Source organism: Aedes aegypti, chromosome 2 (assembly GCF_002204515.2).
Source record: "Aedes aegypti strain LVP_AGWG chromosome 2, AaegL5.0 Primary Assembly, whole genome shotgun sequence".
Classification (NCBI taxonomy): domain Eukaryota; kingdom Metazoa; phylum Arthropoda; class Insecta; order Diptera; family Culicidae; genus Aedes; species Aedes aegypti.
Genome location: NC_035108.1, coordinates 9,626,880 through 9,640,809, shown reverse-complemented (window position 1 = coordinate 9,640,809; position 13,930 = coordinate 9,626,880). Strand labels below are relative to the sequence as shown.

The 13,930-nt window shown below is 38.4% G+C and overlaps 1 protein-coding gene across 2 annotated transcripts in view; it reads left to right on the top strand.

Annotated features, from left to right (window-relative positions):
- The window catches only part of LOC5567814 (sodium-coupled monocarboxylate transporter 1), a 269,027-nt gene that overhangs the window by 169,037 nt on the left and 86,060 nt on the right, over window positions 1–13,930 (top strand). For both annotated transcript variants that reach the window (XM_001657669.2, XM_021839878.1), the window contains exon 10: window positions 11,437–11,584. In XM_001657669.2, the coding sequence (XP_001657719.2) occupies window positions 11,437–11,584 (148 nt within the window). The remainder of the gene's footprint in view (window positions 1–11,436; window positions 11,585–13,930) is intronic.

The window sequence follows — 13,930 nt, the reverse complement described above, 5'->3', positions numbered from 1 at the left end:
CGAAAGTCCATATCGACGCTAGCGCCACGCAGCGGTCGAGTTCTGAACTAAATTGTATCTCATGAGGAAGTGCTTATCATCCTGAGCAACTTTGTCGAAGACAGCATCCTTTTATGTGCTAGCAATCTCGTGTTATCGCATAATTAGCCCCTACCGAAAGTCCATATCGACGCTAGCGCCACGCGGTGGTCGAGTTCTGAACTAAATTGCATCTTATGTGGAAGTCCTTATCCTCCTGAACAACTTTGCCGAAGACTGTATCTTTCTATGTGCTCGCAATCTCGTGTTATCGCATAATTAGCCCTTACCGAAAGTCCATATCGACGCTAGCGCCACGCAGCGGTCGAGTTCTGAACTAAATTGTATCTCATGAGGAAGTGCTTATTCTCCTGAGCAACTTTGCCAAAGACAGAATCCTTCTATGTGTTCGCAATCTCGAGTTATCGAATAATTAGCCCTTACCGAAAGTCCATATCGACGCTAGCGCCACGCAGCGGTCGAGTTCTGAACTAAATTGTATCTCATGAGGAAGTGCTTATCATCCTGAACAACTTTGTCGAAGACAGCATCCTTCTATGTGCTCGCAATCTCGTGTTATCGCATAATTAGCCCCTACCGAAAGTCCATATCGACGCTAGCGCCACGCAGCGGTCGAGTTCTGAACTAAATTGTATCTCATGAGGAAGTCCTTATCCTCATGAACAACTTTGCCGAAGACAGCATCTTTCTATGTGCTCGCAATCTCGTGTTATCGCATAATTAGCCCTTATCGAAAGTCCATATCGACGCTAGCGCCACGCAGCGGTCGAGTTCTGAACTAAATTGTATCTCATGAGGAAGTGCTTATCCTCCTGAGCAACTTTGCCAAAGACAGAATCCTTCTATGTGTTCGCAATCTCGAGTTATCGCATAATTAGCCTCAACCGGAAGTTCATATCGACGCTAGCGCCACGTCGCGGTCGAGTTCTGATCTAAATTGTATCTCATGTGGAAGTCCTTATCCTCATGAACAACTTTGCCGAAGACAGCATCTTTCTATGTGCTCGCAATCTCGAGTTATCGCATAATTAGCCCTTACCGAAAGTCCATATCGACGCTAGCGCCACGCAGCGGTCGAGTTCTGAACTAAATTGTATCTCATGAGGAAGTGCTTATCATCCTGAGCAACTTTGTCGAAGACAGCATCCTTTTATGTGCTAGCAATCTCGTGTTATCGCATAATTAGCCCCTACCGAAAGTCCATATCGACGCTAGCGCCACGCAGCGGTCGAGTTCTGAACTAAATTGTATCTCATGAGGAAGTGCTTATCATCCTGAGCAACTTTGTCGAAGACAGCATCCTTTTATGTGCTAGCAATCTCGTGTTATCGCATAATTAGCCCCTACCGAAAGTCCATATCGACGCTAGCGCCACGCGGTGGTCGAGTTCTGAACTAAATTGCATCTTATGTGGAAGTCCTTATCCTCCTGAACAACTTTGCCGAAGACTGTATCTTTCTATGTGCTCGCAATCTCGAGTTATCGCATAATTAGCTCCTTCCGGAAGTTCATATCGACGCTAGCGCCACGCAGCGGTCGAGTTCTGAACTAAATTGTATCTCATGAGGAAGTGCTTATCCTCCTGAGCAACTTTGCCGAAGACAGCATCCTTCTATGTGCTCGCGATCTCGAGTCATCGCATAATTAGCCCCTACCGGAAGTTCATATCGACGCTAGCGCCACGTCGCGGTCGAGTTCTGAACTAAATTGTATCCCATGTGGAAGTTCTTGGTCCCCGAAACAAGTTTGCTGAAGACAGTACATTCCTATATGGCCTGCATCTTATACAATTTGGTGATGACTGCAGATTTCTGGACTGAGTGTACTGAAATTCCACGTGGCCAACATGGTCTCCTTCGTAGCCGATTCCCGGTGGCCACTTAATCCGGAACCGGTATTCCAGGTAGTGATCAGAATCTTGAGGATTATATCTTTCGAATGCGGCATAAATTTCATTATTCGGTTGATATTTCGCTGATTTATAGGGGTATACATTTCTGGGTCATAATGACCCCAGTATCTTATTAAGTTGTTTTTTTGTGGCGCCATCTTGGAATCACCTTAAGAAAAATTTTTTTTGGTCTTGCGCTTCGTTTCCACAAAATATTAAAAGTCAGGGAATTTCAGAAAGATCTGTTTGATAACAACAGAGATATTGCAGGTTGAAATTCGATTTTGGGTCATTATGACCCCAGTATCTTACTAAGGTTAATACCGTCGATGGGGGTGACAATGGGTCTAGGGGGTGAGATTGGGTCAAAACGGAAAAATATGTTTTGTGAAATATTTCAGCTAATAACGCTGATATTACTAAAATTAATAATTCATATGTTAGGGAACATATTATTGCACATTATTCATAACAATACACATTTTTATAAATAGTAGTTTTTGTTTACTACATCAACAAACTTGCATGTTGAAACTAGATAAAATTTGCAACATTAAATTTCTCCTGTACAAAGTATCACGCATGTACTCTAGCCTCTATCGTTGTATTAGTAGAATGTTGAAAGTCTTTTCATTACACATCACAGGTATTTTCCGGAATCTGTTTGATTTTCCCACAAAAAAATCATTTTTTTCGGTACGATGTCTAAAACATTGAAAATGGGGATGAGATTGGGTCAAGCAAGAACGATAGTAAATGAAATTCCAAGTCCACTTTTTTGACATTTTACGGTGCCGGGTGTTCGCTTTTTTCATTAAGATGTGTTTATTCTTTCTAAATACAGCATCTCTGAAACATCAAACAAGTCTACTTGAGTATTCCGTGCATTGAATAACAATACAACGCATTTTGACAACTTCTCAAACCAGCAACTGTGTTTCGTGCGCAGCAACATCGTAAATTTTTATTAAAAGGGTGTTTTTTTCTAAATTTGATTATTAATCAGTGTTTACATATTATAGAAACATCTCATGGAAGTACAAATGAGTTGGATCGCTGAAATACTGGGATTATGACGTCAACTTCTGCCTGAAATTTATTGATCGTGGAATGTCGCACCGAAATTTAACTATTTGCGAAGGTTTAAAATAAACACTGTTTCAGTACACCTTTGGGGAAACTGAATGGGCTTTATAGCAATGGGGATGAGACTTTGAAGACAATTTGAGGGAAAAACCAAGAAAATTTATGTTAACTTGACGATAAATGTTGGGTTTACATATTTTTTCTCATAGCTCTTCAATTTTCAGTTTAATCTTTCTTTTAAGTGGGTTTATCATACTTGTGAAACATCTTAGATATATTTTTGTCTTGTTTGCATCGTTTTTTGTCAATATTTTTCAGTTGTGAATTGTTTTGAAATCATATTCTCAAAAACAAGATATTTCAATTACAGTGACCCAATGTCACCCCCTCTATGGGGTGAGATTGGGTCATTTTTCATTCACTTGTGGTGCCGCTGTGAATAAATATTTGACTTTAATTTTTTGAACAGTTGTTAATGTACCATCAAAGTACATACACACCAAATTTGAAGTTTATTGGAGATAAATTGCGATAGTTATTCAAAAAATAAATCGCACATATCCCTTTTTGACCCATTGTCACCCCCAACGACGGTACCTTGTTAATAACAAGAACAGTTACAACATGAATACAATATGGTAGATTCTATCTCGTAACGCACCTCGAAAAGGTGATCTATCCGCGTTAGGGCCATCGGTTGTAAGCAAAAATCGTGACGTCATATTTTCGGCTCTAGACGAAGGACATGTGTTAAAAATAATTATTGAGTTTATGCTAGACTGCTAAGATGGAGTACAGAGGTTACGATTCGTGTATTTTCAACATTTGTTTTTCTTGTTGCTTGTAGTGAATTTAAATATAGGAGAAAAAAAAATTGTTTTATGTTTATGAATGAACCAGTATTATTCAGTGTAATCTAACTTGGAACACAATTGGAAATTAGTGTTGTGCGAATCTTTTAAATACTAACGAATAATAAACGGCTTTATTGTGTTATTTTTAATGATTTGTCATAAGGTCAAATACATCAAGGCAATGCATTAACTCCCCTGAGAAGGTAAACTAATTCCTCCGAGAGTGTAAAATAATTCCCCTGAGATGGTGAAGCGATTCCCCCGAGAGGGTAAATCAACTACCCCGAGAGGGTAAAGAAATTATCCCAAGGGGGTAAATCGATTCCCCGAGAGGGTCAAGTATTTCTCTCGAGAGGGTAAATCAATGCCCTCAAAAAGGTAAATCAATTCCCCCGAGAGAGTAAATCAATTCCCCGAGATGAATGAGGTATGAGCTGTGAGGAATGAGGAAGTGAGGAGTAAGGAATGCGGAATGAGGAGAGAAGAATGAGGAATTGCAAACGAGGAATGAGGAGTGAGAATTGGGAAATGATGAGTGAGGAATGAAAAATGAGGATTGAGGAATGAGGAATGTGGAGTGAGGAATGATGAATAATGAGTGAGGAGTGAAATGTAAAGAGTGAGGTATGAGGAATGAGGAGTGAGTAGTGAGCTATCTGGAGTGAGGAATGAGGAGCGAGGAGTGAGATGTGAAGAGTGAGGAGTGAAGAATGAGGAATGAGGAATAAGGAATTTAAAATAAGGAGTGAGGAGTTCGAAATAAGCAATGATGAATTAGGAATTGGGAGGAATGAAGAATGATGATGTTGAAGATTATGATGATAAGTATGGGAAAAACAATGTTTCATGTTATGGAGAGAAATTTACCTGAAATCGACTAGTGGAGATTTCGAGTTATAGAAATATATAGAAATATCGACTCATGGAGAGCACGATATATGGAAATTTGAAGGGACCGAAAAATCTATCGAGTTATAGAATATCGAGTTGTGGAGAGTCGACTGTATATGTTTGTTACCTTTAGTACGAAATAGCTCGAGGACAACAAGGGATGAATTTATTTTTTTCATTGAACGATAATAGAAGAAACGATTATATTATTACAAGAGTAGATCAGGAGGATAACGTAGGGATTGAGAGGGGTACTAGAGAAAATATAAACTAAGCTGAAGGACATATACAGTCGACTCTCCACAACTCGATATTCAAGGGACCATCGACTTATAGAATCATCGAGTTATAGAATATACCGAAACAAAAAATCACAAAATCGGTGGAACATAATTCTCTATTTCCAATACATATATGATCACTTTTGTTTTACCGTTTTCTTGAGAGTATTTTACAAACCATTATTTGAAAAAAAAAATCGTAATGAAATCTCCTATTTTTACTGACAATACTTTTATTATTGTCATGTTTTTCATCATTTATTACAAATTTGCAAGTATTAATTTACCCCCAAACAAGAATTAGAGCAAATTTCCCCTAGTAAGAAAGATTTTAAAATAGATATCGAGTTATAGAGAGAAATTTACCTCTCAAGTGACATCGACTTGTGGAGAGTCGACTGTAGTCAGTCATATAAAGTAATTCGAGCGATGAAGTTGCGCTGGAATTGCTCCTATTGCATTTTAGCTTTGAATGCGCCGGTTCCTCCCTCTGGACACTACAGTCATATTAAAATTCTGGAGAGCGTTTCAGTTTAAACTAATAGTCACTGTAACAATACAAATGTAAAGAACTACGTATATATAAAAGAGGGAAAATTTTGTAATGGAAAATGAGTGTTGGTTCATGAAAACAACATTCCCAAGTAACATTGAATAATTGCTTCTTCAGCTAAAATTATGGTTATACGGCTCATTTTAGCTGAATAAATTGTTATGGCTATCAATGTTACTTGGGTTGCTGGAAGGAACAGCCGATGGTTATATGAAAATCTCTCAAAGAAATGGGAGCACCTTGGCAAACACTACAAACATAAAGTTCCGTAAAACAGCCAAGATTAAAAAAAAAATGGATTTTCGTAAAATCAATGGAAATAGCAAATCTCTCAGAATAATTTTTCTTTCCAGTCGTCACGCTGATAAACTCCGCCAGAAGCACCACGCTGTTATTGTCTTTTTGGTTTTGGTTATTGGTTTTTGATTTTTATAATTTTTATTTTTTAACACTTTTTCACTATCCTTTTTTTATTTTTTATTGAAGTCTCTTATGGTTACTGATTTTTGGCAATAATAAAAATTCAAGTTTGTACGGTGCTTTTAAAACATAGTTTTTGATTATTTTTCTAGCACATATTTTATTTTCCGTGTAACTAACGGAAAAACAGGTTTGAAAATATGTTAGTACCAGAAGGCTCTTTTTCTGTGATAGGTTGATTGTAGAAAAATAAAAAAGGTACGATTTTTTGTATTACACGTTAAATGAACTCAAGCCATTTGTAGGTTATAAAAATACAATTTTTAAAACATTTTTCAAAAATACAAAAAAGTTTCAAAAATTATAAAACACTTTCCTTATTATACGTATTGTAAGTCGAGGTTTACGCCAAAAATAAAATCATGTTGATTTCCGAGCTACGATAAAAAAACACAAAATTCTACAGTGTACCCCGTCTAAAGGCGGGGTTGGGTATTAGAGGGTTAATCCATCTGATAAACATCAGAGGAATTTTCCGAGGATCTAGTTAGTAAGCTGGTAAAATCTACAAACCATTAAGTCGAAAATATTCCAGAAATGATCATAGTTTTGAATTTACAAGACCACACTGGATAGAATTTGAATGAATATGCGTTAAGTAATTATATCTGACTAGCAATCTTCAACTGATAGAATGACATTGAATGTGAGAAATGTGCTTTCACAGCTAAATAAAACAAAATAGGATTAACTTTTAAAATACTTCACAGAACAAAAGTTTGCATCTCGGTAATAAGGTTCTCTGGAAATCAGGTTGACTAACAAATTCCTAACATTTATTCATCAATCAGGAGGAGCTTCGTGGACTCCCTGAGAACTGGTCATGGCTCCCTAGGGGTCCGCGTAACACCGGTTGGGAAACCCTGCACTATAGCATCTAATTTTTCGCGTCGTCCATTTCACTTCCATGCGTGATTCGTGATCGAAATCGTATTGCACCCGAAAAGTTGCAGAAGTTGTTCGGGAGGTAGGAAACCTTCTTAAGAAAGTATTAATGTTGTGATGAATCCACCAAGCAGACAATGGTATCTTCGGCAAAGTAGTAGATAATTTCACTATATGAAAATTTGCTGAACAGCTCTTTAGGTCCACATTCAAATGATTTCTCTACAGCCATCCGCTACCGTTATCTCTCACACACTCAAAGACTGTGGAGTGAATGTCGTCTGACACGATGACATTTTCATAAATCATGGCTTCCTACATGTCTGATCATAAATAACAAAAAAAAACAGTTTAATCTTACTTGTTATGTCGAATGTTACGCACATGCAATGAAAGCAGCTCTTATTATGAAAATTGATAGGAATAAACATTACATGACCGTTTTCGGGTGACGCCATCGTGGTCAACTACATTCAATTGACATTTTTCTTTCGTACGTTCGATAGATCGCTCACAACAAAAAGCTGAAGGCAAAATTTGTCGAATGTCAATGAAAATGTGCCGACTACGGTGATTGCTAACACTGACAGTTGTTACACCGAAATCCTTACAGGCTCAAAATCTGAATACCGTTTTGTCTCAAATTCTGGACAGATCCATATTCCGAACACTCTATTTTTTTGTATGGCGATTCGATTGAAATATTTCGCTGAAATACGTCATCAAAGTGCCAGAAAATAGCATACACCTTCAATTAAAATTGATTGTCTTCTAACATATAATATACTTTGGGAGTTGTAATGATTATCTAGTTCTAGATCAGTAAAATTAGCCCAGATAATAGTGGAAACGTGTAACTGACATTTAAGAAGACTACAAGTGGTAGTCGAAATATGCGTACCTGTCAAAGATAAGCAATTTGAACGGAATTAAAAGGTACAAAGTGCTCAAATCTACTTTTTTGATTCACTATTGAGATTCTGCTCAGAGGGTTCGAATATATGTAAAAAGAGTGATTTTACTTCGGTGTTATACAAAATACAACAGCGCGACTACTAGAGTGTTAAGATCGCCAAAGTTCGTAATATGAGTCATGTTTGGAATTTGAGGCATAACGGTACTTTTACTTGAAAACAATACTAAAAAGTTCAATTAAGATTTTCATCGGCACGAGAAATAAAACAATCACAAATATCAGCATATTTATGCCGTTCAGATATTTGAAGTTGAGTTCAATCTCAAACTCAAATTCCTTTGAATTCTTCCATCTCGTTGCATCCATCCAGACAAAAATTTCGTTAAAGCACATGATCATCCATGCGTTCCTAGTTTGATTTGTCTGTGCAACGCTATTTGCATGGATTTCCATCCCAGAATATGATACACGACTATGGAGCGCACTTCTCATTACTGACATACCAGAGGCATCTTTTTCCTTTAGAAGCATTTCAAAAAAAGAAAAATTCACTTGAATAGAGTCCCTACTCCTTATTCATGTTTCTCGTTTGGGATGTCGTCAACCGCGTCGTATCTTTGCGGTGTCATCTCTTTCAAAGCCCCACCGACGACGTTTCGTGAAAAGTCACTTATTCTGCGTTGCACCACACTCCCAAAACGTCTTTCAATGCTGGTTTCGATCCCGAAAACCGCACCATTCTCCGGAAATTCAGTTTGCTACCAAGATTGGGACTGCGGGGAGAGGAAACTAATTCACTTCAGACGCCAAAGCCAACACCGACACCTAGAATCGACAGCACAAATAAAACAAAAGTCAAAACGAATCTGATCGCTGAAGCGTTCGTTCGACTCCTCTCGACTCTCGTTCGTTCGCATAGCCAGCCACCACCCTCCGGGTATCGGAGCTTCGAGAATCATAAAGTGGATAATTTATGCAGTTTGAAAGGCTGCTTCGGGTAGAAACCGTTAGTCATGCGAACTGACAGTCTCTGAGAAGGGTGCTCTGCAGTAAAACAAGGAGCCCACCGGCACCATCATCATCCCTGGTTCCCTGGATGGCCCGGAGCAGATCTTTTCTAGCGAAGAGGGCGTTCGTTATTCGTAGGTACCGAGCCACTACTGTTCTGCTGCAGTCACTCGACCGCCTCGACGTTGCGTGTACTTCTCTGGCGAGAGGTCTTCCCTTCTCATGAATTTCTTATGGCACAAAATTTATTTATAAGTATTGGAATGAAATTCCGAAATCAATTTTCGGCGGAAGTGTTCTTTTTTGTGGGGCGACCCCCACACTTTGTATTCTTTGGAATGTGTTCGAACCCTATGGAAAGTTGCTTGGGATGAGGGGTTGAAAGAATTCGGACGGTGAAGACGGAGCTCACCAGAGTTTGCAATCAAATTATTATTAGTGTTTGGTGAGGCATTACCAGGCATCTACTGTCTCTGCACATTGAATCGAAACAGACATTCAATGGTGTTGGCTGTATGTTGGCGTAGGAGGGGGTTCAATTATGGTTTTACGATTCGAAATTCACCGGAAAACGTCAATGGTATTGCGAACAAAAGTTTCCTCTTTTCAGTAGAATTTGAGATGTTTGCTTTTTTTCAAGGGAAATTCGTCATGGGCGTCAAAACAAACAGCTCGACAGTTTGTCATACTTTTCAAGTTTTGTTCAAATGTTTTTGAAGCATGAAATCCTACATTGCCTTGATTGGAAGTTTAGGCTTTTTGAAATAATCACCGCTATCTTGTGACAGTGACCAGAAATCACCAATTATTTTCCTTAAGCTTCCTTCCTGTTTGACTGATTTCACTTGTTGAGTTGCAGCGAAAGCTACAGTTATAATTGTAACTGAGAGAGTATGCAGGAGAAATAAATAATAGAGCTTGAGCTTTATTGGCCGCCCGTGGTTGCTACTCCAGTATCGCCAGATCAGCAGCACTTACACAAGGAACCAACCAGATGACTGCTTGGGATTAACAGGCACCCTCAGTGTATAAGTGCTGGTGATCTTCTATTTTTAGGCAACAATGGTGCCTGCCACGTCAGAATGCAGACCAATGAGGGGAAGGGGAAGGAATTGATGATGCATGCAACTGACTCCCACGGTTGACCGTATATACCACTGCGTCAACGCCAGTTCATGCGGGAAGGGTAAAAGGGTGGGGTAATTTTTATGGCAGAGAGGCTTGCTGGTTTGGTAAGCAGACTGCCTATGTATCAGACGTAAGGAAAGGCATGGGGTTTATTCACAAATTTCACAACGCCAAAAATGCCCATTTTTGACACCCACCCACCCCCTTGTAATGCATTTTGTATGAATATTTTTCGAATTTTGTATGAACTGTAATATTATGAGAACACCCACCCACCCCCTTCAGCGTTATGAAATTTGTGAATGGGCCCATGCTATAATGATGAAAGAATGGAAACGTAGGGAAACGGGTTATTTCTGTCCGTCTCGAGTCTAGCAAATGGTATGGACTGTGATAGATATATTGAGAGTTGTAGATAGAAGCAAGTGAAAGATACAACTACAAAGTACGAGGAAAGGGACGGACCTGAGATTGAACCCATCACCTTCTGCTTATGAAGCAGAAGCGGTAGCCATTAGACCACCAACCCCGTCTAGTATGCAGGAAAAATAAATAATATAATATAGGAAAATCATGGAACGAGCTCACCATATGTTATGTGCTTAGCCCATCAAAATTTGTACTGACGTAGGTTGATAGTCTCAATCAACGGTGAAACATAGGACGGATTACACTGAATATTATTCTTCTTCTTCCTAGCATTTCTTCCGAAATAAAACAGAGTCTATTTTTCAACTTAGCATTCTATTAGCACTTTCACTATTATTAACTGAGAGTTTCTTTGCCAATTGGGCATTTTCGCATGTGTCTATTGTGCGGCAGGTACGAAGATACTTTATGCTCTGGGAAGTAGTGAAAATTTCCAACAAGAAGAAACCTCGACTGGTGGGACTCGGATACCTGGGCCCAATTCCTTCAATTGAAACTCTTTTAAACTTCCTAATTTTGATTTATGGAGCCCAGCTACGCCAGTGTGCTGCTCTTTGGCAAGATAACTGCGTCTTATGGCATTGGCGAAATTGGCGAAAAAGATGGTCTTGTTTATAGCTTGCGAGACAAACTCATTGAGACAGGAAAACGACCGACAGACAGAGAAGATGCCGGGCGTAATCGTTCAACCGTGAAAAGGATGCCAGAATGCTACTGTTCGATGGGACTTTGACTTTTTGTACTGATATTGTAAGCCTTCTCAGTTCGTTTTTCCCGGGCTACTGTGAATGGGTGGTATTTTATTCAAATTCAGATGGATGGAAAATTTGAATGTATAAGCCATTTCACCGGAAAATTCTCTATGAATACCGTAAATGAGGCACATATGCCGGCCGGATGTATAACGTCGTCAGAGCAAGAGACAATTTCGTAGATTATCCGACACATCAGCTTCTGCTTCAATTATATGAATTTTATTTTCTTCTCCATTTCAGCTATGGCATTTTCTCGTTCGGCTTGGTGTTTGTGGTGGAACGTCTTGGGGGCATCCTGCAGGCGACCCTCACCCTGAACGGACTCATCGGAGGGGTCACTCTAGGACTGTTCTCGTTAGGGATGTTTTTCCGTCATGCCAACAGTAAGGTAAGTGCGGTCTTGGGGTACTGATGTTCACTTTCTGTGGGGTTACTTTTGCTCAGAGGGAGGTAGGGGGATTGGTCGGTTTGCAATCGATTGGGTGAAAAGAGCATCGAAGCAATGCAAAGTCGATCAGTCGGATAAGTCCCTATTCAATGATGCAAAACCAATTAGATTGGTCTGGGATTTACTTTATTCGATTCTGAGTAATGGAGAAGTTTGGGTGCAAGAAGTGTTTGGATTTTCTTGGGAACTGATGGGAGTTTGTGAATTCGTCAACGAAATTCTTAGTAGAATCGATACTTGAGAGAACTTTGCAAAGCTATCGGTGTTCATGTGAAGTTTCATTTTATGTACAGCCAATTGAAGAGCCCATCTTTTGAAGTACACTTTTCAATCTCACAGCAGTACCGATAAGTGGTGGTAAAATCATGTTCTAACCACTGAAAAAGTCCTTGTTACTGTTGTCGATGATGAACATATGCCGCCTGACTAACATGCAAAGCAAAGTTTTCTTTCATACACGCACGTACGTATATAAAGGGGAAAGTGGGGAAAATTTACTTTATTATAATTAAGCACAGCATTTCTTAAAAACTTTATTAGCCAAAATAACATAATAGCGTTACATTACATTACGGAATAAATTTATGTCTCTATCACCAATATATACTAGTTTTCTGAGACATTTTTTTCAACTCTTCATTGCAAACTTTACATTCATTTCTTATATCCAGGTGTTATGTGTAAGACAACACTATAATCCTGATAAGGTTAAACTTAACTAAGCATTTATGTTAACAATATATTACATTTCATTTGCCGTAGCAGTTCAGAATTTTAACAAGAGAGTTGATTTCACCTCCTTATAAGAGAAAAACAAACATTTCAAATAACTTAACCTAACTTAATCTAGATATATAACTCGTGACAATAGAAGATTGCAACGACATTTGTTTCAATGTTTCAACATTGGGTATTCTACGTAACTTATTAGTACTTTACCATTTTATCATTTTCAAAATCCTTTCCATAGCTTTCTTCCTGGTATTACAACAACTAGTTCAAATTGGTACAGCATACAACATGGCTGGCCTGAACATTTGTTTGAAGATTAAAGGCTTATTCTTAAGACAAAGTTTTAATACATTTGTTACATTTGGCATTTGCTCAATGCAATTTTTTAAAGGTAAATTTTGATCTAGCATAATCCCTAGATACTTAACTTTATCTGACCAATTTATTGGAACCCTTCTCATCGTGACAACATGTCTACTTGAAGGTTTCAAATAAAGAGCTTCTGGTTTATGTGGGAATATTATTAGTTGAGTTTTTGAAGCAATAGGAGAAATATTCTATTTTTGCAAGTATGAAAAATATGCAAGTTTGCAAAGAAGTTTGGAATATATCCAAACTTTTTTTTCCAATCTACTATAGATGACACGCAGGCTTCGACTCTTGGCGGAGAGGCCTGTGTCTTCCGCAAATAAAGATTGTTGACATCCCTGAGGTAACTTAGGTAAGACAGCTGTGAAAATATTGTATAATGTTGGCCCCAAAATGCCGCCTTGAGGAACACCAACTCTTATAGGAAGTCTTTCAGTTCTGGAGTTCTGATAATTACACCGAAGTGTACGATTTGACAAACAACTTTGGATTATGCTTACAATGTGTGTTGGAAAATTAATGTTTTTGGAATCATTAAAGTTGGAAAATTTAAATCAAGCCTTCGAGTCAAACACTGTCGAATGCTTCCTCTATAGTTAGAAGAACAAGACCTGTAGAAAAACCTTCAAATTTGTTGGAACGCATCAAATTTGTTACACGTAAAAGTTGATGAGTGATCGAATGTCCATATCGGAATCCAAACTGTTCATTGGCAACAATTGAATTTTCATTGATGTGGATCATCTTTCTGTTCAAAATGACCTTTACAATAAGTTTACTGATGGAGGAAAGCCAGCTGATTGGACGACAGCTGGAAGCTTCTTCAGGGTTTTGTCTAGTTTTAAAATTGGTACATCCTTAGATTTTTTCCATTTGTCAGGAAAACATGCCTCTTGAAAACATTTGTTAAATATACCAACCATGAATGATAAGCTACTCTCTAGAAATTTTTTGATAAAGGTGTAAAAAATGATGCCATATTTTTATTTTATTTTTAATAATAGTTCTCACTTCTTCCAAATCAACTCCCAGGAATTTTCGAAAACCTTTCAATTGGACTAGTGAGTCCTAAATTAAAATTTTGCGCGCATTCAAACTGCATAGCAGGTTTTGAGCTTTTTCGCAATTAGTGAGTAGTAATTTGTTTTCCTCTTTCAAGGCCGGAGTTGGCTTATTTTTTTTTAA